This window comes from Canis lupus, chromosome 8, assembly GCF_011100685.1.
Source record: "Canis lupus familiaris isolate Mischka breed German Shepherd chromosome 8, alternate assembly UU_Cfam_GSD_1.0, whole genome shotgun sequence".
Taxonomy (NCBI): domain Eukaryota; kingdom Metazoa; phylum Chordata; class Mammalia; order Carnivora; family Canidae; genus Canis; species Canis lupus.
Window position 1 is genome coordinate 17,473,986 of NC_049229.1, and position 27,679 is coordinate 17,501,664.

The following is a 27,679-nucleotide window of genomic DNA, read 5'->3' on the forward strand; positions in this document are numbered from 1 at the left end:
GTCTGCGCCTGCGCCGTGACCTGCACTTGGCGCATGCGCCAAAGGGGGACTGGCGGGATTAAAAACCATGGCGTGGATGCCAGCAGAATCCGCAGTGGAAGAGTTGATGCCCAGGCTGTTGCCAGTGGAACCGTGCGACTTGACAGAGAGTTTTGATCCCTCCGTCCCACCGAGGACGCCTCAGGAATACCTGAGGCGGGTCCAGTGAGTGATTTGGCCCCGTGCGGGTGGGCTGGTCGTCCGCTCTGCCCCCGGGCACAGCTCGACCCCTACCTACGTGTGATAAAGCCCCGCCTCAGTGGCCGTTCCCTCTTTCACGCGAGGTAGGGTCGAATCAAGATCACTTGATGACATCTTTACCTGGGCGAGTTTTTATGAATGTAATTCTGTTTACCTGTGTCAAGATGTGTGCTTTTGGATTTCCTTGCTTTCCAGTTAGTTTCGGAAATAACCTTGTGTAGTACGTGCATTGCGCTTCCTTTTTTTTTTTTTTTTTTTCTGATTTCGTGAAGAACTGTAGAATGGATCGCTCGTTTTACTGCACAGGAACAAAGCACAGCCGTAATCACATTTCTTGCATTTATTACTTATTTGTAGGATCGAAGCAGCTCAATGTCCAGATGTTGTGGTAGCTCAGATTGACCCAAAGAAGTTGAAAAGGAAGCAAAGTGTGAATGTTTCTGTGAGTTTTATGACCCAGCAGGGGATTCTCCCCTTCCTCCCCCTCTCCCCTCGACCAAATGGAAAGCTCAGTGGCCTTCCTGTGGTATCCTGTAGTATCTTTATGATTTATGTAAGATTGGACTACTTCCTGAGACATTGAACATTAGCTTGGACTTTTAACCCTCAAAAGGACAGTTGGCATTTACTGCCCCCAGAGCAGTTTCCAGTAACCCTGGCATTCGTGGAGACTCCTCATACTTCAGGGCTGTGATCCAATTCTAAAGGACTCTAAATAGGTTACTTACGTTATTCTTTATTTTTAAGGAACCTTTTTCCAGTCTTGTTCATAATTATTCTTGGATTGGTGTTTAATGCTATTTAGTGCAATATTGCATGTTCTGAATTTGGGCTTTGTTTTTTTAAGAATAGAAACTCAGGTGTCTTACATTTTTCTAGTTACTTGCACACACACCTTGAATATTTTTTGTGAAGTGACTAGGTTGTGCCAGGCCCTGGGATTACAATAGAAAATGAGGCACAAAAATCCCTACCCTGGCAGAGTTTACATTCTCCTGAGGAATACAGAGTAAACAAGCAAACAAAGTAATTATATATTATGACTTTTTTTTTTTTGAGATTTTATTCATTTATTCATGAGAGACACAGAGAAGAGAGGTAGAGACGCAGGCAGAGGGAGAAGCTGGCTCCTTACAGGGAGCCAGATGTAGGACTCGATCCCAGGACCCCAGGATCAAGACCTGAATGAAAGGCAGACACTCAACCACTGAGCCACCTAGGCACATCTATATTGACTTGATATGAAGAAAATTAACCTGTATATGACCAATAAGTAACAAGGTTACTTGTTTACAATTGTACTGTTGACAATTAAAATTGTCACAGAAAGTCTCTCTAAGGACATATTATTTAACCTAGGGTCAAAGGAGAGCAGCAGTTTTTAAATTGTGATAGGTCCTTTTCCTCTTATGAAATTTTAATTCAGATGCTATAATGTTTCACATATTTTCAGAAATTTTTAGTTGATGGATGAGAATATCTTATCTACCTAGCTTTTAAAAAACACACTATTATTTCAAGGCAATATGTATTTCAAGGCAGTATTTTGACCTATTGTGCTGTCTTAGGAAGCTGAAGTAGCCTTTGTAAAGTCAAATGTCTTAGATTATTTGAGTACATTCTGCCAATACCAAATTCTTTATGTGGGTTATGTCTCCTCATTTCAAATAATTGTCTTCTTATAGAAAGGTAGGACTAAATTATGTCTTCAGGGCTCATATAATTTAGATTTCTTAGTTTAGAAACTCCAAATATGAACCATTCCAGATTGCTCTTATTGAAGTGACCCCACAAGGATCTTTTCCTAATGTTCAAACTTGGACATAAATAGTAAAGTGAAAGGCCTACTTTTTGGCATCTGCAGAGTACAGTATCTTTCTTAGATAGCCTTAATCATTTACTTTATTACTCTTCATCTTGGTTGTGCTTTTACTTTGCAGAGGAATGACGTTCTAGTTATAACACTAACATCGATTCTAATATTTATGAACTGATCTCTAGCTTTCAGGATGCCAACCTGCTCCTGAAGGATATTCTCCCACACTTCAGTGGCAACAACAACAAGTGGCACAGTTTTCATCTGTTCGACAGGTGAGCGTACTTTAATCATTTTATCAAATTAAACCCCTTCCATTAGAAAGACAGTTCTAATTTTACTCATATGGAATATAAGAAACAGTGCAGAGGATCATAGGGGAAGGGAGGGAAAACTGATTGGGAAGTAATCAGAAAGGGAAACAAGCCATGAGAGATTCTTAACTATAGGAAACAAACGGAGGGTTGCTGAAGGGGAGGGGGAGGATGAGGTAATAGGGTGGTGGGCTTTAAACAGGGCCTATGATGTGATGAGCACTGGGTATTGTATGCAGCTAATGAATTCCTGAACTCTACATCTGAAACTAATGATGTAATATATGTTGACTAATTGAATTTTAAATAAAAATTAAACCCCTCTCTCCCTCAAGAATTATTTCTGTTCTTAGACTGTAGTTGGAAAAATAAGATTCATTATACTTTTTTTTAGATTTATTTATTTGAGAGAGCGAAAGTGCATGCAAGCAGGCAGGCATATGAGTGGGGGGAGGTACAGAGGGAGAGAATCCTTAGGCAGATTTCCTGCTGAGTGCTGAGCTGCAGTCTGGAGGAGCCCCGCCTTGGGACTCAGGGCTCCATCCCATGACCCAAGAGATCATGACCTGAGTCAAAACCTAAAATCAGTCGCTTAACCAACTGAGCCACCTAGGCTCCCTAAGATTCCTTATTCTGAAGGATAAAGTTAAAATATCTATGAATCAGTTAACCAAATTATAATCATGAGACATAATATAGTTGGAAACATGTTTTCCAAGGTTTTTTTTTTTTTTTTTTTTTTTAAGATTTTATTTATTTATTCATGAAAGATACAGAGAGAGAGGCAGAGACACAGGCAGAGGGAGAAGCAGGCTCCATGCAGGGAGCCTGACATGGGACTCGATCCCTGGTCTCCAGGATCAGGCCCTGGGCGGAAGGTGGCGCTAAAACGCTGAGCCACCCGGGCTGCCCCCCAAGTTTCAAGATTACTAGGATATTGCACAATTTATTTCTTTTCAGTTATCCATTCTCTGAAGATCACTTGCCTAACTTTTCTTCCTTTAGAGTGTGATCAGACATAGAAGTCACTGGAAATCACAACAGTTAGACAGTAACGTGACCATGGTATGTAAGTTTCTTTGTTTAAGTTGTACAGAGTGTACCCATTTGAAATAGTCCATATTTACTACCAGTCTTTAAAGATTCACTTAGTCTATGTTGTTTTTGTTCTTTTTCATTGACCTAAATTAATAAAAACAATTCCATCATGTAAACCTTTAAAGTATAGAATCAATAATGCAAGTTTTTTTTTTTTTAAAGATTTTATTTATTTATTCATGAGAGAGAGAGAAGCAGAGATACAGGCAGAGAGAGAAGCAGGCTCCATGCAGGGAGCCTGACGTGGGACTCCATCCTGGGTCTCCAGGATCACACCCTGGACTGAAGGCGGCGCTAAACCGCTGAGCCACCAGGGCTGCCCTGCAAGTTATTTTTATGGCAGTTTTAATTCATAGCATCTTGAGAGACTTTGGATAGGTAATTGTTACATCTCTATAAACTTTTAAGGGTTCTAGACATTGCTTTTTTTATAAAATAAATGCATTTTCAGTACTTACAAAAAGCTCAAATAAAGGCTTATTGGGTTTTCCTCGTGAGGTAATGGTGCCAAAACCAGTGACATCCTAGTAAAGTTTGTCATGCATACTTAAAAGTAGTATTTTCTGTGCCTTATCAGCTTAAATATATTTTCAACTTAAGGAAATATGTTATATCTGGACTACTGAATTAAAAAAGGGAGTTGGAGAGGAGATGTATACATTTTTCCAGAACAATACTTTTAACTTTTTGGGGAGTCTCATAATCTTCCTGAAAATCAAATAAAAGCTATTTATCTTCAAAGGAAAAAATTGTGTGCAACAGGGCACACAGTTTTGTTCATACTTTCAGGTAGTTCATAGATTTCAGATTTTAGAAGCTTCCTCTAAAAAAAAAAAAAATAGAAGCTTCCTCTAGGCAGTGCTTCCTAATATCTTTTACATGGTGACACATTAGGATAAATGGAGGAGGCTGCTTGCATAGCCCTAGACTACAAGTTGAAAGCTGTGAGATTCAGTATATGGACTCTACTTGCTTCTCCATACCATTTGAAAACTCTGCTCTAGGGAGAGTGTGAAACGAACTAACATCACTTGCCCAGGATCATTTAACTCATATAAGGTATAGTTAAGATTCAAACCAAAGTTTGGTTGTAAAGCTTTTCATTGTGCTGTGAGGCCTCCTGGGAAAAGGGGGCAGAGGGAAGGAGGGTAGGTAAGTAGATACATTTTTTTCTTGCTCAGTATAAGGACTTTTGGGGAAATGCTTACTAATTCAAAAAGAAGCTGGATCAATAACATTATAACAATATAATTTTGTCAAAAATGTAAATGACCTAATGATTGAATAAATTATGATCCATCAAAACAGTGGAGTATTAAAAGCAATAGCATGTTCATCATGGCAAAAGTTAACATTATGTAAATAATAAAATGAAAAAAAATGTTTTTAAAGATTTTTATTTATTCATGAGAGACACACAGAGAGAGAGAGGCATAGGCAGAGAGAAGCAGGCTCCCTGTGGGGAGCCCGATGAGGGACTCAATCCCAAGACCCTGGGATCACGACCTGAGCCAAAGGCAGACGCTCAACCACTGAGCCACCCAGGCATCCCTAAAATGAAAAATTTTTAAAGTACTCTGACATTTTATTTAAAGCAACCATGTAAATATAAACACTTATTTATTCAATCAATTTATTATGAATAAATCATTAAGCACCTGCTATATTTAATAATCAGGGTATTCAGTGTTACCTAAAATAGAAATAGTCTCTGACCTAATAGAGTAAAGGAAAAGGGCATATACAGTGCTCTAGTACATAGGTTTTACACTTTCAGAGGTCTCATGTTTGTCCTGAGAATCTAATGAAAGCTATTTTTCCTCAGAGGGAAAAACTACATCTATACAAAGTAATGTGCGAGGTGTTGTGTACAAATAAAAATTGTTTTGTTAATGCTTCTCCCCACTGGTCCTGAATTTAGAAGTATAGAATAAATCTTTTCTTTCTTTGACTGGACTGCCTTTCCAAGTATGTGAAGGATGTAATCCCATCTCCTTCCCTGGTATAAACGTCCTTCATTTTTGTAAGCATTTTTAGTGCATTTTTTTCCCTACCAGTTTCCATCTTTATCACCCTCTTGAACAAACCCTTGTTTGTCAGTGTCCATTAAAGGGTGATCCAAACTAAACACGTCCCACAAAATGTGTAACACTTGAGCACTGTATCAGTTTGCTAGGGCTGCCAGAACAAAACAGACTGGGTGTTTTAGCAAAGAGTAATTTATTTTCTCTCAGTTCTATAGGCTAGGAGTCTAAGATCAAGGTATTAGTTGGTTTGTAGGTTTGGTTCCTCTTGAGGCCTCTTTGACTTGCAGGTAGCCATCTTCTTGCTGTGTCCTCACATGGTCTTTCATCTATGTGCACAAGCATCTCTACTGCCTCTTGTTATATCTAAATTTCCTCTTTAAAAAAAAAAATTATTTATTTTAGAGAGAGACAGTGTGCCCATGCTAAGGGGTGGGGCGGGGAGGGGCAGAAGCCCAACTTGGGGCCTGAAGTCACCACCACCGGAGCCTAAACCAAAGAGTCAGACGTTTAACTGACCACCCTGGTGCCCCTAAGTTTCCTTTTCTCATAATGACATCGGTCAGATTGGAAGAAAACCCACCCTAAAAGCCTGATTTTAACATCTATTATAAAGGCCCTATTCAAATATAGTCACATTCTAAGATACTGGAGGTTAGGACTTTAACATAAGAGTTTTGAGGGGACAAAATTCAGCCCATAGCAGGTACTATATTTCTGTTGAAGTGGTGGGAATATGGAGGACTTTACTTCTTTTTCATGATTCAATAAAGTGTAAAAAAAGAAAGGACACGCATGGGTGGCTCAGCGGTTTGGCACCTTTGGCCCAGGGCGTGATCCTGGGGTCCCTGGATCAAGTCTCACATTGGGCTCCCAGTGTGGCTGCTTCTCCCTCTGCCTGTGTCTCCAACTCTCTCTCTCTGTCTCTCATGAATAAATAAATAAAATATTTTAAAAAGAAAGAAGTAAATTCTTTTTTTTTTTTTTCTTTTAGCCAAAATCCGAAGATGAAGAAGGCTGGAAAAAATTTTGTTTGGGTGAAAGGTTATGCGCTGAAGGGGCTGTTGGACCAGCTACAAGTGAAGGTCCTGGAATCGATTATGTGCAGGTATATGATAATATGGATAAACAAAACAAAAAGGGTTCTACTTTTAGTGTATGATTTAATACAAAGATTCTGCAAACTACAGCCTAGGCCAAATCTAGACTGCAGCCTATTTTTGTATAGAGCTAAGAGTGTTTTTTAAAACAATACTAGGTGAGTAAGGCAATGTATGGCCTGCAGAGCCAAAAATACTGTCTGGTTCTTTACAGAAAATGTTTGCCAACCTATGACCTAGCTAATTGGCTCTTTAACTTAAAAATTTGCAGCCTGGTTTCTGAAACAATGCACTGTGACTTCTTAGGTGGGCTTCATATCTTTTAGATTTTAGTTATGTGATAATTTTTTGAGTTAGATAGAATTCAGGGTTTTGTTTTATGGTTTTTTTTTTTTTTTAATGATTAAGCATGGGTTATGACTTTTGAGTAGTCAGGAAAACATGACAATTAGATGCTTAAAAATGCTTAGTAGAATTCGTATTCTGGGGATGAAGTGTTGAAGATATATATTTAAATTTCCCATGGCTTTATTCTAATCATAAATTATGTGGCCAGCGGCTTTTTATCCTCACCATGTGTGTTTTTCTCATTTAAAAGTAATTCATCCAAAAAATGTAAAAGCTCTAAAAATCAGGACACGTAGGTGGCTCAGTAGGTTGAACATCCAGCTCTTGTTTTTGGCTCAGGTCTTGATCTCAGGGTCATGAGTTCAAGCCACACATTGGGCATGGACCCTACTTAAAAAAACAAAAAACGATTCCAAAAGTCACTAAAAGACCAAGAACCTAATTAAAACAGAAAAGGCAAAGAATGTAAATAGCTCACAGAAAGAAAAATATGAATTCTTGTTATATCAGAAGATGCCCAAGTTAAGTCATAACTCCATTGAGCTGTTACATTTCAGATAACATTGGCAAAAGAGATTTGATACACTTTGTTAACAAGGTCTGGGAAAATAGGCGCTCTTACACATGGTGGTGTGGTATAAATAGATTCAGATCTATAAGTGAACTAATTTGGCCCCATTTCTTTTAAAATCTGTTGTTTTTTTGGGTAATACCCTTAATGGATGTTACATTTCAAAATGTGTTTTAATTTGACAAAGAATCAAAACTTATTTAGCTTGTTATTACAAAATATATAGACGTCAAATACATCATGTGGAAGAACAATTTAAGGAGGCAGAGTTAATGCATGTCCTCTTAATTTTCTCTGCGTCAGTGCTATTTTCATAATGAGTGCTCCCAGCACTGAACTTTAAAGTACTTTTTTAATTGAATCAGATTAGGCTTGAAAAAAAAAATCACTGTTAAGTACCCTTAATTCCTGAAAATACTAGCTTTAGCTGAAGATTTTGAAAAAGTGTATACAACATGTTAATGTCATAATATCAATGGTATCATAGTGTCAGTTTAAGAAATTTCATACTTTAACATTTTTATTACTAAAGTCTTTTTTTTAAAGATTTTATTTATTTATTTGACAGAGAGCACAAGCAGGGGGAGCAGCAGGCAGAGGGAAAGGGAGAAGCAGGCTCCTTGCAGAGCAGGGAGCCCAACGCGGAGCTGTATCCCAGGACCCTGGGATCATTACTTGAGCCGAAGGCAGACGCTTAACCATCTGAGTCACCCAGGCACCCCCCGTCATTATTTTTAAATTTATATATTCAAATTGCAAAATACTTTTTGATATAACATATTTTTGATATAATAATCAACATAATAGTTGATGGAATGTTTTTATTATAATGGGTAATGAAGGAATTTCCTATTATTCATTTTTTTGTTTTTAAATAACGGTGTGGTAAGAAATTCACCGGTTTGAAAACAATGAAGCACCCTTTATAATACCATTTAGTAAATTTCAGTCTCATTTTTCTTTCAGATTGGTTTTCCTCCCTTGCTTAGTATCGTTAGCAGAATGAATCAGGTAAAATCCATCTAATAATAAGGGTCTATGTATACTTTTGTTTTCAATGTGCATGAGAGTTTATGAATACATTTATTGAATACTTCAGTATGTAAGACCCTGTCCTAACCTCTTTAACAGTTATTATTTAATACCCAGTACCACCGTATATGGAGAATTATTATTAACATCCAATTTTTATAGATTAGGAAACAAAATTGAAGGTTAAGTGACTTACAGGTGGTTTTTCAGCAAGTTCTAACAGCAACACTGGGCTTTAATCCCAATTTGATGTAATTCCAGAGCTCATACTAAATTATGTTGCTAAACTATTCAGTTGTATACATTTCAGTTTTAAGTCTTACATTCTGGAGTTTGAAGTAAAACTAAAGTTAGATTGCTATTTCTAGTGCCAGATGTCCTATACATCCCATTAAGAATTTCTTGGATCAAAAGCTTCTTTACTCCTTTAGGATGAAGAATTGTGTTATCCATTTATTATTATTTTTTAAAGATTTTATTTATTTATTCATGAGAAACACGGAGAGGAGAGAGGCAGAGACACAGGCAGAGGGAGAAGCAGGCTCCTTGCAGGGAGCCTGATGTGGGACTGGATCCCGGGTCTCCAGGATCACGCCTGGGCTGAAGGTAGCACTAAACTGCTGAGCCACCCGGGCTGCCCTTCTGTTACCCATTTAAAGAGCAAATGAAAAATTTGATTGTTTTGCCTTCACATAGCATTGGGTGCTCTTGGAAGATAAATTTTTTAAGGGTCATACTCTGTTGTAAATCATATATTGGCTAATAGTTTCACTTACTTGATTATTTGCATTAAAAATACTATAGTAGGCATACTAAATTCAGTGAGTGATTTTTCTAAGTGTCCAACTATACTTGAAGAAGTGAGAGAATATTTTTAACAGTTTAATAAATTCTATCTATATAGTTTTAAAACGGATCTTTCTCCAGCTAACTTGCTTTTTAGAGTTTTTACCTTGACTCAATGAAAATAATTTAAAGGTATTTATGCAAAGACATTTTTAAGAGCATGTGGAATTTTTCAGGCATTTATAAACTAAATTAGTAGTACAGACTAAATCCTTGGATTTAAACCAGTATATTGATACTTGAAAGTACATAAAAATATTTGTCCTAAAAGCCTTTTCTCACTGAGTGAGCCACCTAACCAAATTACTAAATACAGTCACAGTTTTCTCTGGAAGTCTAAAGAATGGGACCATCTTAAATATTAGAGTTGCTTTCTAACTAAACAATGAAACCTATGTTGAACTTGTCTTTGTTTTATTATTAATACATTTCTTCCACCTCCCTTTCCCCTTTTTCTTTAGGCAACAGTAACTAGTGTCTTGGAATATTTGAGTAATTGGTTTGGAGAAAGAGACTTTACTCCAGAATTGGTAGTATTGCATCTTTTTATTTTCATAATGTAAACAAAATTATATGTACTTATTTTATATATGAAGTATACCTCTAAGGTAATTATATATGTATATTATATCTGTTATATCTGTATGCATAACTATGTGTACAATGCAAACTATGCTTGTTTGCAGTGAAATAAAGAATTGACAGTAGAATGCATATCAACTTACTACTTCCTTCATTGAGAAAGATTTTCCTTGGAAAAAAGTCAACTAAAGATTTATATTCTGGCAGATGCAACTTATCTCATTGTAGTCCACTAACAAATAGGTCACCAACTGATATCTGGTCTGGAGATCCCATTTTGAGTAGTACTGGCTTAAAGAAATTTGAAATGCATTTTCTGTGTGTGTGTGTGTGTTGTGTTTGTTTGTTTTTTAAGTAGGCTCCATGCCCAGCATGGAGCCCAACATGTGGCTTGAACTCCTGACCCTGAGATCAGTCAAGGCCTGAGCTAAATCAAGAGTTGTATGCTCAACCTACTGAACCACCCAGGTGCCCCAGAAACAGTGATTTTAAACATTCATTTTTTCCACTTAAATATATATGTTATATAGTAGAGATTTAAAAGAATAAAATATAAAACCAAGAAATGAAAATTTAGTGATAATATGAACATTATACTTATGAAGAGACTTTTCTAAGCCTCTTGGCTGAGTGGCAGGCAGGCTTAAAAACTTGTGCATTATATTGCAGTGTTGGTGTATTTATTTTTCCCAGCAGACTCTTAAGTTTCTGGAGGGCAAAGATTATATCTTAGGCTTTCACAGGGAGCTTTGGAGAATCAGGTACACTCTTGGAAATATCCTTAACTGTAAAAAATACATGTTTCTAAAAATTAAATCTAACTTCAAAGAATAATAAAATTTCTTACTAGGGGACTAAGCAGATACTTCATTTATGTAATGCCCACCAAACTGACCCATTGTTGAAGGAGAAAAATGAGCTGTGAATATAAAACTATAGAGGGGCAGTATAGCTGGATTGCTGGGGTGAAAATCTCAGTTCCACCAGTTAGGATTATGTGTCCCCCTTCAGCAAGTACTGAATCTTTATGTGCTCCAGTTTCCTTATCTGTAAAATGCAAATAACAGCTCGTAGGTTATTGGAGGATTCAAAGAGTTACTATATACAAAATCCTTAGAGTAATGCCTGGCACACAGTGCTTGCTGTTACTGGTATTTGATAATCTTTTGTGAATTGGATTTCAAAGCCATGGTTAAGCATCCAGCCATTGAGCTCAGCTCAGTTCTTGATCTCAGGGTTGTAAGTTCAAGCTCTGAATGATGGCTTAAATTCACAAGTTGGGTGTGGAGCCTACCTAAAAAGTAAATAAATAAAAATAAATAAATAGGTAGATAAAGTCAGTGTTTCTGATTCAGTTGATCAAACATGTCTTTAAATAGTATAACTCATTCTGGGTTTTTTTAGCTCACATTTCATATATATATATATATATTTCTATATGATAATGTAATTCATTCACATAATTTCCATTGTCTTAATGTCTCATAGTTTACTTAATTATTTTCTCAGGATATTATTAGAATAGAATTACTGGATCAAGATTTTGTAAACTTTTATTACATTCTGCTAGATTGCTTTCCAAAAGGAATGAACCAGTTAATAATGCCATTGGCAAAGGATTTTTACTTTTCCCTGCAACTCCACTTTAAGTTAAACCATGTGCATTTGCCATTTTTGTAGGTTAAAAACATTTGATCATCAGTCTTCCATATGGTTCAATCTAACATTTATAATTTCTGTTTGTTTTCAGATTTAGTGATTTTATAGTAGTACTCCAAAGTAAACGTACTTTGTATTTCCTTGAATATCAGTAAAACTGAATATTTTTCCCACTGTTGGTATATTCGTGATACCTCCAATAGATAACTTTGTTCATATTCATATTACTTATTCATTGGCATCTGGATATTGAACTTTAAATTCTATATTCGTTCTTTCTCTCTGATAATGATCTTTTAGCAATATTACCTAACCTGTTCTACTTCTCTTCCTTTAATTTTTATCTTTTTAGCTCTTTGTGTTATAAGATTTTTTTGAATTTATTTTTTTAATCATCTGAGGATTACCCATTGAAGACGGTGATGATTGGGCTTTCCTGTTAATTAGAGAGAGTTTATTACCAAAAAGTGTCTATATTTGCCAGAGGAACCATTGAAGTGTTTCTGAACCAATGACAACTGATTCACTAAATTTTAACCTAGTTAATTTTTTGAGTCTAACATTGAATCAACAGTGTTCATTTCCTCTATCCAATTAACCATACTACCAGAACTCTACTATTGAGAATATCAGTGTATAAAGTAAAAACCTGTATCACAAAGTTTGCCTGTCATAAACTGGCAAAAGGAAAATGGATCTCTTTTTTTAAATGTCTTTACTTGGGATTACTTAATTTTTGTTTTTGAGAAATAAAAGCATATTTTTCATCCAGATGTGAAGGTATTAAGTAATACCTTCAGCTATTTTGAGTTTTTTTTACATATTAGTATTGCCTCATTGTGCTCACTGACTTTGAGAAAAGGAGCCTCTCAGTATAAATACATCTTAGTCAGTAGAGGTTTAAGCACCATTTGAATACCTGTATGCCAGCTATATATAGTAAATGTAGCCTCAAAAATTTGAGCCAAGTTTAAATGTAAAATAGCTTTTTTGATGTAGAAGAGAATTCCACTTACTATTTATAAAAGAAACCTAGATGTGAATCTTTTGTTTAAGGAAAAGTCTTACTGATTTGAGGTAGCTTGAGGAGCTAATTTAGTTTGTTGCGTGAATTGCTATGTAAACATTGTTTTAATATTCTTTAGGTTTCTCCAAAGTGATGTGTTGCTCAGAATAAACTCAGTCATCTACACTGCTGGTGGAAATACAATTTGATACAACTTTTCTGGGGTACAATTTACTGATTATATCTCAGAAATATTATGTGTGCATATACATACATACCTTTTGATACCACCATTTTATTTCTAAGAATTTAGCCCAAGAAATCAGAGATGCTCTAAAACTTACATTCAAGGATATTTATCATACTACTTTTTATATAACAGCAATAAATTAAACATAAGTGCTCAACAATAGGAAATTGGTTAAATAAATTATGGTGCATCGAAAATGGAACATTCATTCCACAAATATTTTAATTAAGCTCCTATTGAGTTCCAACTCTAGACTGGGTCCTGGGGGTTTATCTATAATTATACTCTCACAGAGTTTCAGGAAAGAAAGAATAAACCAGCAGTGACAGGGTCGTGAGTTCAAGCTCTGCATTGGGCTCTACATTGGGCATGGAGCCTACTAAAAAAAAAAAAAAGAGGATAGGGTTAGATTTAGTTTGCCATGGTACTTACAGAAGTATCAAAACATGTTTTCATAATTTTTTAAAGATTTTTTTTTAACGTAATCTCTCCACCCAGCATGGGGCTTGAACTCACAACCCTGAGATCAAGAGTCCCATGCTCCACTGACTGGGCCATCCAAGTGCCCCTCAGAACATTATTTCATCTAGAGTATAGTTCCTTTGTATAAACACAGGGACAAAGTATAGCATTATAAAATTACTTGTGTATTGCCTAAAGGACAAAGGAAAAAAATGTATCTTAATTTTTGTAAGGATTTATTCACATCCTAATGTAGTTTTCTACCTATGAGTTAGGACTTCAGTTATGGTAAGAATCTCTGAAATGAACTCTTTGGGACTAAAGGTATTGTGAAGTGTCCAATGATCTGTGTCTGTAGTAAAAAGAAAACACATCAGCTGGCTATCTAAATGATCCAAACATAATACAGTTAATGTTACATGAATTTGTTTATAGCAAATAAGCAGAGCAACTTTGGACATTTTAAAAAATAAGTTAAACTTATGGTACAGTATTTGCTACTTACTACTTTTTAAAATCCTATTTAGGGAAGGTGGCTTTATGCTTTATTGGCTTGTCTTGAAAAACCTTTATTACCTGAGGCTCATTCACTGATTCGGCAGCTTGCAAGAAGGTGCTCTGAAGTAAGGCTCCTAGTGGTAAGTTACAACTTACTATTTCACATTGAAAGCGCTCATCAATTTATGTGGTGATAAAAAAGGATTCCATTGAAATAGGAAAATGTGGAATATTTTATTAGTCAAGATTAGATTTGATTTGGCCACATAATTTCAAAAAATTTTTTAAAAAATTTTAAAAGCCCAAAATAACAGTAGCTTAAATAAAACGGAAATGTTTTTCTTAGATAAAGGAAGTCTGTAGGTGGACAGAACAAACCAAGATGGCAGTAACCCAGGCCTTTGAGTTCTGTCTTACGTGGCTTCTGTTGTCAAGCTCATGTCATGGTCCATGGGGGCTGCTGGAGTTTCAGCCATTATATTTGAGAACTAGAAAGAAGAGAAAGTTATCCTCTAACAGAGCTTCCCAGAGTTTCTGCAAGCACATCTGGCTATATCTATAGCTCATTTAGCCAGAATTTAGTCACAGGGCCATAAGGAACTATGAGAAATGTTTGCTTTTAGCTGGGTGGCAGTGTGCCTAGGTAAAAGTGAGCTTCCTTTGCTAAAGAGTAAGGGAAAACAAGAAGCTAGACTGGTCAACTAAGTCTCTGGCATGATGACTGTTTTGAATTTCTCCAGACGCTTCACTAACTCATGCTTGCAGCATCACAATACAAATTTTATGCCAGATTAAGTCCACTTGGGATTCTTTTTTTCTTTCATCACTCCTATCCCATCCACAGAATGTATACTCGTTCTCAATTGACTACTCAAAAATGTCTTTGTTAAACAGCCCTGATATAGACCAAACTAGCTTCTAAGGCCTGCACTCCAAGCAAAATGTACTTGCTACTCAGTAAATATTTCCCATGTTCTGTTCCTAGACTTTATTTCGTCTATAGAAGTGCCTCTTCATTCTGCCACTCTGCATCTAAATACCATTTACTTTTCATAATCTGGCTCATATCCCATCACTTTCTATGATATCCCCCAATCCTGACAATTAACAAGAATTTCTGCATCCTCTGTTTTTCTTTGTTTATGAGCACTTAAAACATTTTCCGGGATCCCTGGGTGGCGCAGCGGTTTGGCGCCTGCCTTTGGCCCAGGGCGCGATCCTGGAGACCCGGGATCGAATCCCACATCGGGCTCCCGGTGCATGGAGCCTGCTTCTCCCTCTGCCTGTGTCTCTGCCTCTCTCTCTCTCTCTGTGACTATCATAAAATAAAAAATAAATTAAAAAAAAAAAAACATTTTCCCTTTCATTAAAGTTAATACAGATATTTCATCTTCTCTGCTATTAGCAGGTAATATGTTTTATTCAGCTTTGCTCCATATAGTGTTTGACACAGAGTTGAGTACACTAATGTCATAGAAGTGTGTCCCAGGTTTGAATTAATATGTGACATCTGTGTCATAACATTACTCAGTAGTTTATTGTGGCTATACCTTGAGATGTATAAAAATAAATTTCAAAACATAAAAAACAAAAAATAAATTTCATACTCTGTAAGACCATTTATAAAATGTATAGTTCAGCCACTACCTCCATCATAATTGAGAACCCTGATCTGCTGGAGTATTTTCTGATATGTCTTATGCTAGAAGCCAGGATTTTACTCATCAATTGTTAAGTTCTTTAAAATATTTTTATAGGGCAGCCCCCATGGCTCAGTGGTTTGGCGCTGCCGCCTTCAGTCCAGGGCCTGGAGACCTGGGAAACTATAAATAAATGAAATCTTAAAATAAAATAAAAAATATTTTTATATAGTTTTCATTACTATGCAGTTAGGACATAGGGATTTTTTCTTGCTCCCTGCTTGGAGCCAGGAAAAACCTCTCCCCCACGTTATTCTCTTTGAACCTTCAACTCTTTCTTTCTTTTCCTTGTTGAGGACCTTTCTTTAAAAGATCATGTCAGATGTTTCTCAAGTGTTGTTAATTTTATAGTTTTCTACTTTTTCTTAAGGTTTTCTACTTCCATGTGATTATTATTATCTAATAAAATTTTCGTGGTTTTTTTTTTTTTTTAAAGATTTTATTTATTTATTCATGAGAGACACAGAGAGAGGCAGAGACACAGGCAGAGGGAGAAGCAGACTCCCTGCAGGGAGCCTGATGTGGGACTCATTCCGGAATCCCGGGATCACGCCCTGAGCTGAAGGCAGACACTCAACCACGTCCCAAATTTTCATGTTTTACATCTTAAAAGGAAATTTGTTTCAAAAATATTAAGGAGGACACTGTACATTTTTCTTTTCTTTTTTTTTCCTTTAGGACAGCAAAGATGATGAGCGTGTTCCTGCTTTGAATTTATTAATTTGCTTGGTTAGCAGGTAAGTAGTCCTTGGCTCCTTGCTTTATAATAGTGTTATTAATGGAAAGTACTGTTTTTATTTTCAAGCAGAGGAAATTGAGTTGTAAGAAAACAATATTATATGTGTTACAATTCCATATATTTCTAGTTTTTCTCTATAAGTAATGCTGCAGTATAGATTCTTATAAATTACAGCTCTATTATTTCCTAGGGCAAACTCCTAGAAATAAGTTGAAGGGCATGCATGTACATTTATTTATTTATTTATTTATTTATTTATTTATTTATTTATTTATTAAAATTTCATTTATTTATTCATGAGAGATACAGAGAGAGAGAGAGGCAGAGACACAGACAGAGGGAGAAGCAGGCTCCATGCAGGGAACCCAACGTGGGACTCAATCTCGGGTCTCTAGGACCACGACCTGGGCCAAAGCCGGCGCTAAACCGGCTAAGCCACTCGGGCTGCCCCATGCATGTACTTTTATTTTTTTTTTTATTTTTTTCATGCATGTACTTTTAAAACTGAAATATTTATTAACAGTTTGCCTTCCAGAAATACCTACTTTTCTGTATTCATGAAAGTGTCAGTGAGACAGCCCACCTCCCATTCAACACTGGGTATTTTCAGTTGATATAAATATTTCCAATCTAATAATAAAAATTACAAATTATTTTTATTTGCATTTGTTTAATTACCCATGAGGGTAGAGAACATTTCATTTTGTTTAAATTTTTTTTTTAATTGTCTGTGTTCTTTACTCATTTTCAGTTAGGACATTATTTTCATTTAGTATGTATTTGATTTCCTTTGATTTCATTTCTTACATTGAAATTCCACCTGAACTTATCTGAAAATGTTCTCATATTCTGAATTCATATGTATGTATTATACTTACACATATACATGCACATATGTTTATTTTAGGTCTCTTTCTGGACTTGATATTTTTTGTACAGTGTTTTTATTCTAATGCCAATATCTTTCTAAAGCTTTATAATATATTTAAATATTGAGAAGGTAAATAATCTATGTCCATTGTCCTTCCTCAAACAAGATACTTTTTCAGGGGCAGCCCCAGTGGCGCAGCAGTTTAGCACTGCCTGCAGCCCAGGGCGTGATCCTGGAGACCAGGGATCGAGTCCCACGTCAGGCTCCTTGCATGGAGCCTGCTTCCCACTGCCTGTGTCTTTGCCTCTCTCTCTCTAGCTGTGTCTTTATGAATAAATAAATAAAATCTTTAAAAAAAAAAAAAAAAAAAAACAAGATACTTTTTCAGAGTACACACGTGTTCAACATACAGTTTCTCAATCTACAATAATTATGCTACTGGTGATAATTAATGCCTTAACTAGGCATTTTGTGTCAATCATTTTTCTTAGTGCTTCATAATAGAAACTCATTTAATTCTTAGGAGATAGGTACTATTATCAATTACAGATGAGGAAACTATGACAGGAAGAGATAAAATAATTTTCCTGCCATCACAAAGCTAGTAAATTGTAGGGTTAGGTTCCAAAACCAGGCAGCATTGCTCCAGAGCTGAGCTATGGACTATGCTGATACCAAACTATCAGATCTCTTGGTAATAAGGATTAAATGAGAACCCTAAGTGCTATGTTTACTGGGTCTTTATCCTTGCAACTCCCAAGTTTTTTCTTTTACTTTCACAGATGAAAACACAGGTTCAGAAACATGAAGTAATTAAGGTTCAGTAAACTAGTACTGAGTGGAACCAGAGACTTTTATCATCTGACTGATATTTTATAATGTGCAATGGTGAGAAAAAAATATCTAAATGTATTGGTCATGGTTCTTTTTTTTCCTCAAAACATTACATAAAAATGGAAGAAAAGTTCTAGGCTAGAAAATTTTCTTAGACTATAGACTTCACTTAAGAAAATTTGCAGAAGAGGGGCACCTGAGTGGCTCAGTTGGTTAAGCATGTGACTCTTGATTTTGGCTCAGGTCATGATCCCAGGGCCATGAGATGGAGCCCTGGGTCAGGCTCCACACCAGGCATGGAGCCTGCTTAAGATTCTCTCTCCCTCTCCCTCTTCCACCCCCCACTGCCCCTGCTCATGCAGCATGCACTCTCATAAAGAAAGAGAGAGAGAGAGAGAGAGAGAGAGAAAGAGAAAGAAAGGAAGGAAGGAAGGAAGGAAAGAAAAAAGAAAGAAGAAAGAAAAAGAAAGAAAAGACTTGCAGAAGATTCCAGCAAGTTTGAAAAAAGATAACATAGGCTTTGACTCTTTGCAGTAGTCATTTTTTTTTTTTTTTTTTTTTTTTTTATTTATGATAGTCACACAGAGAGAGAGAGGCAGAGACACAGGCAGAGGGAGAAGCAGGCTCCATGCACCAGGAGCCCGATGTGGGATTCGATCCCGGGTCTCCAGGATTGCGCCCTGGGCCAAAGGCAGGCGCCAAACCGCTGCGCCACCCAGGGATCCCCTGCAGTAGTCATTTTAATATAAGTATCAGATATTATTATAAGTCTCTTGTATTTTTGGTTATTGGTATTGTTTTGATAGCTTAAAAGCAAAAACTACTAATTGATAGAAATACCTACTCAAATGATTAGAATTCCATGCAATGGGATCTAATAGCCATTATCTATCTAATAGCTTAATTATTTTACCAATGAAAAATGTTTTAAGCTTCTTATGGAGATTTTCAAGTACTTATGAATGTAGTAGAATAACATTTCCCCCTCTCCTGCCCCAAGCAATCCATTACCCAAGTTTGACATTTATTAACTTTACCAGAATGTTTCATTTGTCTCATCTTTTTTATGTATTTTAAACAAATCTCAGACATGTCATTTCTCCTGTTTGAGTATATCTAAATGACAAGGACCTTTTAAAAACGTGACTCTGATAGTGGTATCACACCTAATAAATTTAATAACAACTCCACAATATTATCTGATACCCAGTTCATGTTTCATATTCCTCTATTGTCCCCAACATGTCTTTTTACATTTAAATTGTTCAAATTGGGGTCCAACCCTTTCCCTTTCCACACTACCCAAGGAAGGGGTCCATCCATATGCTGTGGTTCTGCATTTCCATAGTAACTTAGAGAAACTTTCACAATGTCCAGAGCCCTTGATGTCCTGCAAATGGAGGAGGAGGATGTCCTCAAATTCCTTACAGCAGGAACCCACTAAGGTGTCACCAACTGTGACCTCCAAATGGAACAGTACATCTACAAAGAGAAAAGTGATAGGATCTACATCATAAACCAGAAGCAGGGCACCTAGGTAGCTTAGTCGGTTAAGTGTCCAACTCTTGATCTCAGCTTAGCTCTTGGTCTCAGGGTCGGAAGTTCACACCCCATGTTGGGCTCCACACTGGGTATGGAGCCTACTTTAAAAAAAAAAAAATTGGAAGAGAAGCTGGGAGAAGCTTCGGCTGGCAGCTCATGTCATTGTTGCCAGTGAAAACTCAGCTGATGTCAGTGTCAAATCAGACAGAAATACTAGCAAGTGAGTTGTGCTGAAGTTTGCTGCTGCTACTGGAGCCACTCCTTACTGCTGGCCCTTTCACCCCTGGAACCTTCACTGACCAGATCCAGACAGCCTTCCTGGAGCCAAGACTTCTGGTGGTTACTGATCCTAGGGCTGACCACAGCCTCTCACAGAACTGTCTTATGTTAACCTCTGTGTAACACACTCACCTCTGCACTAATATGGACAGTGCCATCCCTTGCAACAGCAAGGGAGCTCACTCACTTGGTCTGATGTGGCGGATACTGGCCTGGGTAGTTCTGTGCATGTGTGGCACCATTTCCCGGGAACACCCATGCGAAGTCATGCCTGATCTCTACTTCTACAGAGAACCTGAAACATTGAAAAGGAATAGCAGGCTACTGCTAAAAAGGCTGTGACCAAGAAGAACTTGCAGGGTGAATGGACTGCTCCAGCTCCTGAGTTCGGGGCTACTCAACCTGAAGTCACAGACTGGTCACAGGACAGTGCTCAGCCTGTCCCTGAAGACTGGTCTGCGGCTCCCACTGCTCAGGCCACTGAATGCATAAGAACAACCACTGAGCATTCTTAAGCTGCTCTTTCACAAAGGCAAAGTGGAAGTAAAGTTGACGGAAAATAAAGTTGCTGAAAAAAAAAACAAAAACCAAAAAAAACCCAAAAACAAAACAAAAAAAATGAAATTGAGATCCAAATAAAATACATTCATTACTTTAGTTTGATATGTCTCCTGAATGTCCCCTTCAATTTCCTGGGTTTATCTCTTTGCCATTTATTTGTTGAAACAGTCCTTTGACTTGTGAAATTTCCCACATTTTGGTTTTGACAGCTATATCTTATCTTCATGCTGGTGTTTGATATGTTCATCTATCCCCCATATTTTCTGTAAGCTGGTAGGTTGGTCTGAAGGCTTGATTATTATATATAGTGTCTTTTTGTTTGACAAGACTATGGGTGCTGTTACGCACATCAGGAGGCACGTAATGCTAGGTGTCCCACTTTTATTGTGATGTTGATCACTGCATTCATTTAAAAGGATATTGCAGTCATTATTCCTTTTTTTTTTTTTTTTTAAGATTTTATTTATTCATGATAGTCACAGAGAGAGAGAGAGAGGCAGAGACACAGGCAGAGGGAGAAGCAGGCTCCATGCACCGGGAGCCCGACATGGGATTCGATCCCGGGTCTCCAGGATCGCGCCCTGGGCCAAAGGCAGGCGCCAAACCGCTGCGCCACCCAGGGATCCCAGTCATTATTCCTTTTGATGCTCAGATTGTTCATCTTTGACTAGTAGGAACCCATCAGGTTAGTTCCTATGCTTTTTGTTTTATATAACCCTGGTGGTCTTTTATAGCTTTCTTACTTTCAGATATGTTGGGATCGTAGACATTTCTGGCCCCAGATCTGGAATCAGTCTTTTTTCCAGGAGTGCTGATTCCTCTTTTAAAGTAGGAAATGGGGATCCCTGGGTGGCGCAGCGGTTTAGCGCCTGTCTTTGGCCCAGGGCGTGATCCTGGAGACCCAGGATCGAATCCCACATCGGGCTCCCAGTGCATGGAGCCTGTTTCTCCCTCTGCCTGTGTCTCTGCCTCTCTCTCTCTCTTTCTCTCTCTCTGTGTGACTATCATAAATAAATAAAAATTAAAAAAAAAAATAAAGTAGGAAATGGTATTTAGAGCCCACAGTTTGGACATTGAGGAAGCTAGCTATTATTAAGTTGGTTATTGCCTTTAGGCCTTTTCAATAATCAGAGCTAGGAAGTATGTATTTTTTTTAGAATGAGAAAAATGAAATCATGAGTTCAAATCGATATTTCAGTCCTAATTTAAGATTACACCATTTTTCTTTAATGTTATGTTTCTTTCCTCCTCTGCTGAAAATTTTGGTTTCTAACATTAACAATTACTGGCTTTATCCTACAGTATGTACATAATTATTTCAGAATAAATACACTAACACTATTTCTTATAGTAAAACATCAGTTTAAGAATTCTTTGCAGTTCTTTTTGTCTCTCGTATATCTCACTAGGAACATATACCAGAACATCACATTTAAGATCACTTAAATGGTTATGCCAGCAACTTGACATATGAGAAGATTCATTTGGTCAGGTTTGGTGATTTTCTTTTTTTTTTTAATCTTCTTTTGTAATTATGTAAAATACATTGTTCCAAAGTTAAAATTTTAATTCAGGGTACATTTAAAATATTTTAGAACCTATCTTTATCCTCTCTAGCCTTTTTCCCTTCTGTAGTTTTCCATTTTATTATTAATTTTTGGTTTATCCTTCTAGTCACTGTTTCTTTCTAAAAGGATAAGCAAGTATATATAAATATATCTGCATTTCCACACATCTTTACAAAAGGTAGCATACTAAAATACGGTTCTGTACCTTTTTTTTTTTCACTTAATAAATCCAGAAGTCACACTATAGCAGTGTATTTTCCTCATTCCTTTTTATTAAAAAAATGCTTTTATAAAAAGCTTCAGTCTTCCACTGGATAGATGTACCATAGTTTATTCAACCAGTGTTCTTATTGATGGGTGTTTGGGTTATTTGTGGTGTTTTGCTATGATAAGTAGAATTGCTATTAATATTTTTAAGCATATACTAAATTCTTTTTTTGCTAGGTATTTTGACCAACGTGATTTAGCCGATGAACCATCTTGAAGTAGCTGGTCTCTCAGGGGTAGAAGATACTTGTGATGAAGTATCAGCCAGAGTCTGAAGATGCACAGTGACAACAAAGTGAGAATTGCATCACATCTTCAACTTATTTGAAGGTTCTTCATCTTAACCTGTGCATCTCAAGTTGACATTCAGAAGATAAATTGTAATGATTTGAGTATCTGAAGTATCTTTGGAAAATCCCAACCAGCCAGTTTTTAATGAAGAGTTTAAACCGTTTTCTGTAATCACATGCTTTTAAGACAAATTGAGTGCCATTTATTGGTGAAACATCCTGTACAGAAACTGTATGATGAAATTTTACTTAGATCCTTGGTGCTGTTTCATTGTTAATAATAAACTCTTATTGAGAATGTGTTTTGGTTATTAAAATCTTGTTTGACTCTTGAACAAAACAAAAGACAGTGCATAAATGTCCTTAGTATTTAGACAATAATCTTGATTAAACAACAAATGTTTTCATAGCAACAAAATTAATCCAGTGGTTTTTTTTTTAAGATTTATTTATTTATTCACGAGAGACACAGGTTGAGAGAGAGGCAGAGACATAGGCAGGGGGAGAAGCAGGCTCCTCACAGGGAGCCTGATGCGGGACTCGATCCTGGATCCCAGGATCCCATCCGAAGGCAGGCGCGCAACTGCTGAGCCACCCAGGCATCCAATCCAGTGTTTTCCACTTAAGCTCAGTACGTTTCTTTTTAAATGCTTTATTACACAAAACTTTTTCTTAAATCATTTTCTTTTTTTTTTTAAGATTTTATTTATTTATTTGAGAGAGAGAACATGAGTGGGGTAAGGGGCAGAGGGAGAAGCAGACTCCCCACTGAGCAGGAAGCCCTATGTGGAACTCTATCCCTAGACTCTGGAATCATGAGCCAAGCCAAAGGCAGATGTTAAACCAACTGAGCCACCCCAGCACCCCCTAACTGAAGTTTTAAAAATTAGGGATTTATTTTTGTTTCTCATAAAAATTGTGATTTAAGTAGTTCAGGACTTGGTGCAGCAGCTCTACAATATCTTAAATGCCCTGGGCTACATCCAGATTTTCAATTTTAGTATGTAGCTTTCATCTTTTTAGTCATGATATGGTTGTTCTATCTCTTGCCTCATTCCAGAAGGGATAACTCCTTTTTGTTGTCTATATCAGGGGAGCAAAATATTACAAGAAATCCCCAATGTATATATCATTTGCCAGTGTTATATAACACTAATTGTAAAGAGAGCTAGAAAGTATAATTTTTTTAGCTGAGTACCTTGCCACTGCTGCCAAAAATGGGGTTCTGTTAGAAAAGGGGAAAGTGGATATTGACTAAGCAGCCAGCATTGTCTTAGATTTCCAGCCTGTACCCCAACTAGCTGTGTCAAAACCTCACATTTTTTGCTGATTTGATGCTTGGGGGTTAAGAAGTTGGGGGCTGATTTAATAAAGTTGAAATGTCATTTATTGTTTTAATTTACATTTCTTTTGTAACCAGTGGCTGAACATGTAGTTACACACACTACTCACACAAGAAAAGAATTCCTATGGACGAAATAACATAAAAAAAAAGAAGGCAATTTTGCATGTGCAGAAGACAAGTGGTATAAATTACTATAAGATAGTTACTCCTCTTTTCCAGCAAGCCATAGGATCTCTAATAGTTAATTGAGAAATTCATGTTTATAATGACTCATCTGGCATAGGCTATTTTTCAGGATTGTAGAGACAAATGAAAGACATTTTAAGCCACTGAGGATATAGTATGCAGACTACCAATATTTAGGGTTTATCAAGCCTTTCACAAAAGTATCTTCTGATTTTAATGAGCAACTGAAGGGAAAATTTCTCCAATTCTTAACAGGTAGAAAGCCTTAAGTTCATTGAGAAATTACATATTTTGCTTTAAAGATTTTATTGATTCATGAGAGCTACACAAAGAGGTAGAGACACAGGCAGAGAGAGAAGCAGGCTCCCTGCAGGGAGACCAATGTGGGAATAGATCCCAGGACCCTAGGATCAGGCCCTGAGCCAACTCAACCACTGAGCCACCCAGCTGCCCCAAGAAACTACACATTGTATTCTTTTTTTTAAAAGATTTTATTTATTCATGAGAGACACAGAGAGAGAGAGAGGCAGAGACACAGGCAGAGGGAGAAGCAGGCTCCATGCAGGGAGCCCGATGTGGGACTCGATCCTAGGTCTCCAGGATCACACCCCAGGCTGCAGGCGGCGCTAAACCGCTGCGCCACCAGGGCTGCCCAAAACTACACATTTTAAATGTAAAATTTGGAGGTAGTTATTTTTGTTCTTTTTAAGATTTTATTTTTTATTTATTCATGAGAGATACAGAGAGAGAGAGACATGGGCAGAGGGAGAAGCAGGCTCCATCCTGGGACTCCGGGATCATGCCCTGAGCCAAAGGCAGATGCTCACCTGCTGAGCCACCCAGGCGTCCCTGGAGGTAATTATTTTGAAAATAACTGCTACCAAATGGTAGTGTAATCATGTCAGTGGGAGCAGTGAGAAAATAGATGTGCACCTGTATTTTTTTCAACATAAAAAATCAATTCTTTTGTTTAGGGGGACATTATATATTTACAAAGTTGGGATGTTTTTAAGTTTATATTTCTATGAATTTTTAAAAATAAGATTATTTCATCAGGTATCTTAGCAAAATAAGCCTAGTTACAGGCTGAATTAGATTAAAAGTGGTTCAGTTTATCAGTTCTAGCATCTGAGAACAAAGAGAAAAAATGTTTTAGAAATTATGGAGAAAGTTCAAGTTGACCTGTGTTTATGCCAAGATTATTTTTTGCTATACATATTACCAAATTTCAAAAAAAAAAAAAAAAAGTTTCCCAGAGGTACCCTAGATTATTGATTATGTGTGCTGTATTTCTGGGGAAAAAAGAATCTTGTGATCAAATTCTAGGTTAAGGGCAGCCCAGGTGGCTCAGCACACCCAGGATAGAGTCCCATGTCAGGCTCCCTGAGTGGAGCCTGCTTCTCCCTCTGCCTGTGTCTCTGCCCCTGCCCCCCCGTATGTGTCTCATTAATAAATAAATCTTTAAAAAAATACTAGGTTAAACAAAATTAGGCTGATCTGATCGTTGTTTTTTTTTTTTTTTTTCAGAACCTGTAACATGCCCTTAATGTGCATTAAAAATCTATAAAAGTGGGGGACCTGTGTGGCTCAGTCAGGTTAAGTGTCTGCCTTTGGCTCAGGTCATGATCTTAGGGTCCTAAGATCAAGCCCTTCTCTTTCCCCTTCTCACTTGTGCATGCACTCTTTCTTTTCTCCCTCTAAAATAAATCTTTAAAAACAAATCTACAAAAAAGGATGGATTTCCAAAATATATTTGATCACAATATTCATTTTTCAAAGAGTACTTTGAAGGGCACCTGGGTGGCTCAGTTGGTTAAGCATCCGACTCTTGGTTGTAGCTCGGATCATGATCTCTGGGACCTGAGATCGAGCCCCGAGTTGGGCTCCACACTGAGCCTTGGATCCTACTTAAGATTCTCTCTCTCTCTCTCTGTCCCCCTCTCCCTCATGCCACCCCCCACCCAACGCAGGTGTGCCTGAGCATGCTCACTCTCTCTTCCCTCTGATTAGAAAAGCTTTTATAGATTCTGCTTGGTTTCTTTAACTCTGATGACCCCCAAAATTGTGCCAATCCCAGTTTCTGCAATTAGTTTGAGGGCCTGAGTGAACTCCCATTCTACAGCCATATTCTTGTGGGACTTTGAAACAATTCACCAGGGAAACTTGGATCTAGCATTTTGTTTCCTTTCATCATTGCAGTTGGATCCTGCTGTGGACTATTTATGTCCCCACAGAATGCATATATTCAAGTCATAACCCCCAAGGTGATAGTATTAGGAGGCAGGGTCTTTGGGAAATGATTATTAGATCATAAGAGCTCGGTCCTCATGAATTAGTGCCCTTATAAAGGAGACCCCAGTTAGCTAGTCCCCTTCTGCCAAGTGAGGACACAATCAAAAACTGAACCAGAAAGCAAGCACTCACCAGACTGAATCTTCTCATAGTTTGTCATTCATATAGGTTTTTGGGGGTTATTTTTTTTGGGGGGGTGCAGGGCAGAGGAAGAGAGAGAATCTTAAGCAGGTTCCACACCCAGCATGGCTCACTCTCACAACTCTGAAATCACGACCTGAACCGAAATCAAGTCGGACGCCTAACCGACTGAGCTACTCAGGCACCCCTATATGGTAGTTCTCTACTTTTGAAACATATATATGCTTTTAAAACAGGTATGCAGGGCACCTGGGTTGAGTGCCTGTGGTGCAGGTCGTGATTCTGGGGTCCTGGGATAGAGTCCCACAAGGGGCTCCTGGCCAGAGCCTGCCTCTCTCTCTGTCTCATGAATAAATAAAATCTTTTGAAATAATAAGTAAATAAATAAAACAGGTGTGCTATTCAGTAAGGGCCCTTTATGACTATAATTAATGAAATAATGCAAAAGGATACTGAACTCTAAACTACCTTCCAATTGCAAAAGGGTTATAAGCCAGAATATCCTATGTGGTATTTTTCTCCTTTATTTCCATATATACACACAACAGACACTGTGTTTATAGATTATCTCAATATTTACATCAATTTTATAATTTTATCCCTTTTAATAGGTTTTTAACCTGGAGTCCATGAACTTGTTTGGGAAAAAAAATTACATCTCTATTTTTACTATCTTCTGTTACTTAGCATTTCCTTCAGTTATAAATATAGGCAACAGGGGCACCTGGGTGGCCCAGTGGTTGAGCATCTGCCTTTGGCTCAGGTCGTGATCCCGGAGTTCCAGGATCAAGTCCTGCATGAGGCTCCCTGCAGGGAGCCTGCTTCTCCCTCTGCCTGTGTCTCCACCTGTCTCTGTGTGTCTCTCATGAATTGAAAAATAAAATCTGGACAGCCCGGGCACATTGTGCGGAGTTCATAACATCAATACACTGCCAATAGTAGTCCATGGCCCCCAAAAGATTAAAACAAACACACAAACCCTATACCATGAGGAAATGAGCCTTCATCACTGTCCTGTTGCATCCCAGGTATGAGTCCTGAGCATTTTCTCCAACATTCCTCCCAAGAACTCCTGCTTCAAAGAAGGGGTTATTATCCAAAGGGTGTAGTTCGGTGAGGCTCGATACAACTTTGTGTGATAAGGGAGAAGCATTCCTTCTGCTAGGAGATCTATAGCTGATGACCCACAGATTTCCCCTTTTGGACGAAAAAACAATG

At 37.4% G+C, this 27,679-nt stretch overlaps 1 protein-coding gene across 7 annotated transcripts; it reads left to right on the top strand.

Moving 5' to 3' along the window:
- The first annotated feature begins 12 nt into the window (after nt 1-12).
- On the top strand, nt 13-22,799 carry GEMIN2 (gem nuclear organelle associated protein 2). 7 transcript variants are annotated; one of them, XM_038544561.1, is made up of 11 exons: nt 17-204; nt 598-682; nt 2,242-2,331; nt 3,376-3,435; nt 6,487-6,600; nt 8,478-8,522; nt 9,851-9,919; nt 13,876-13,986; nt 16,225-16,283; nt 20,829-21,057; nt 22,385-22,799. In XM_038544561.1, the coding sequence occupies exons 1-10, from the start codon at nt 68-70 to the stop codon at nt 21,037-21,039; spliced, it is 981 nt and encodes a 326-aa protein (XP_038400489.1). In that variant the 5' UTR covers nt 17-67; the 3' UTR covers nt 21,040-21,057; nt 22,385-22,799. The 7 variants fall into 7 exon arrangements, 6 of the variants coding, with proteins under 6 accessions (XP_038400492.1, XP_038400491.1, XP_038400490.1 ...); XR_005363162.1 differs by lacking the exon at nt 20,829-21,057 and adding an exon at nt 17,939-18,044 and having other exon boundaries at nt 18-204; XM_038544563.1 differs by lacking the exon at nt 3,376-3,435 and having other exon boundaries at nt 14-204.
- Nucleotides 22,800-27,679: the final 4,880 nt, after the last annotated feature.

Excerpts from the sequence above, each read along its gene's own strand:
- GEMIN2 (XM_038544561.1), top strand. The coding sequence starts at position 68 with ATGGCGTGGATGCCAGCAGAATCCGCAGTGGAAGAGTTGATGCCCAGG. Across the intron at positions 205-597 it reads GAATACCTGAGGCGGGTCCA|GATCGAAGCAGCTCAATGTC; the intron begins GTGAGTGATTTG and ends ACTTATTTGTAG. Across the intron at positions 13,987-16,224 it reads CTGAAGTAAGGCTCCTAGTG|GACAGCAAAGATGATGAGCG; the intron begins GTAAGTTACAAC and ends TTTTTCCTTTAG.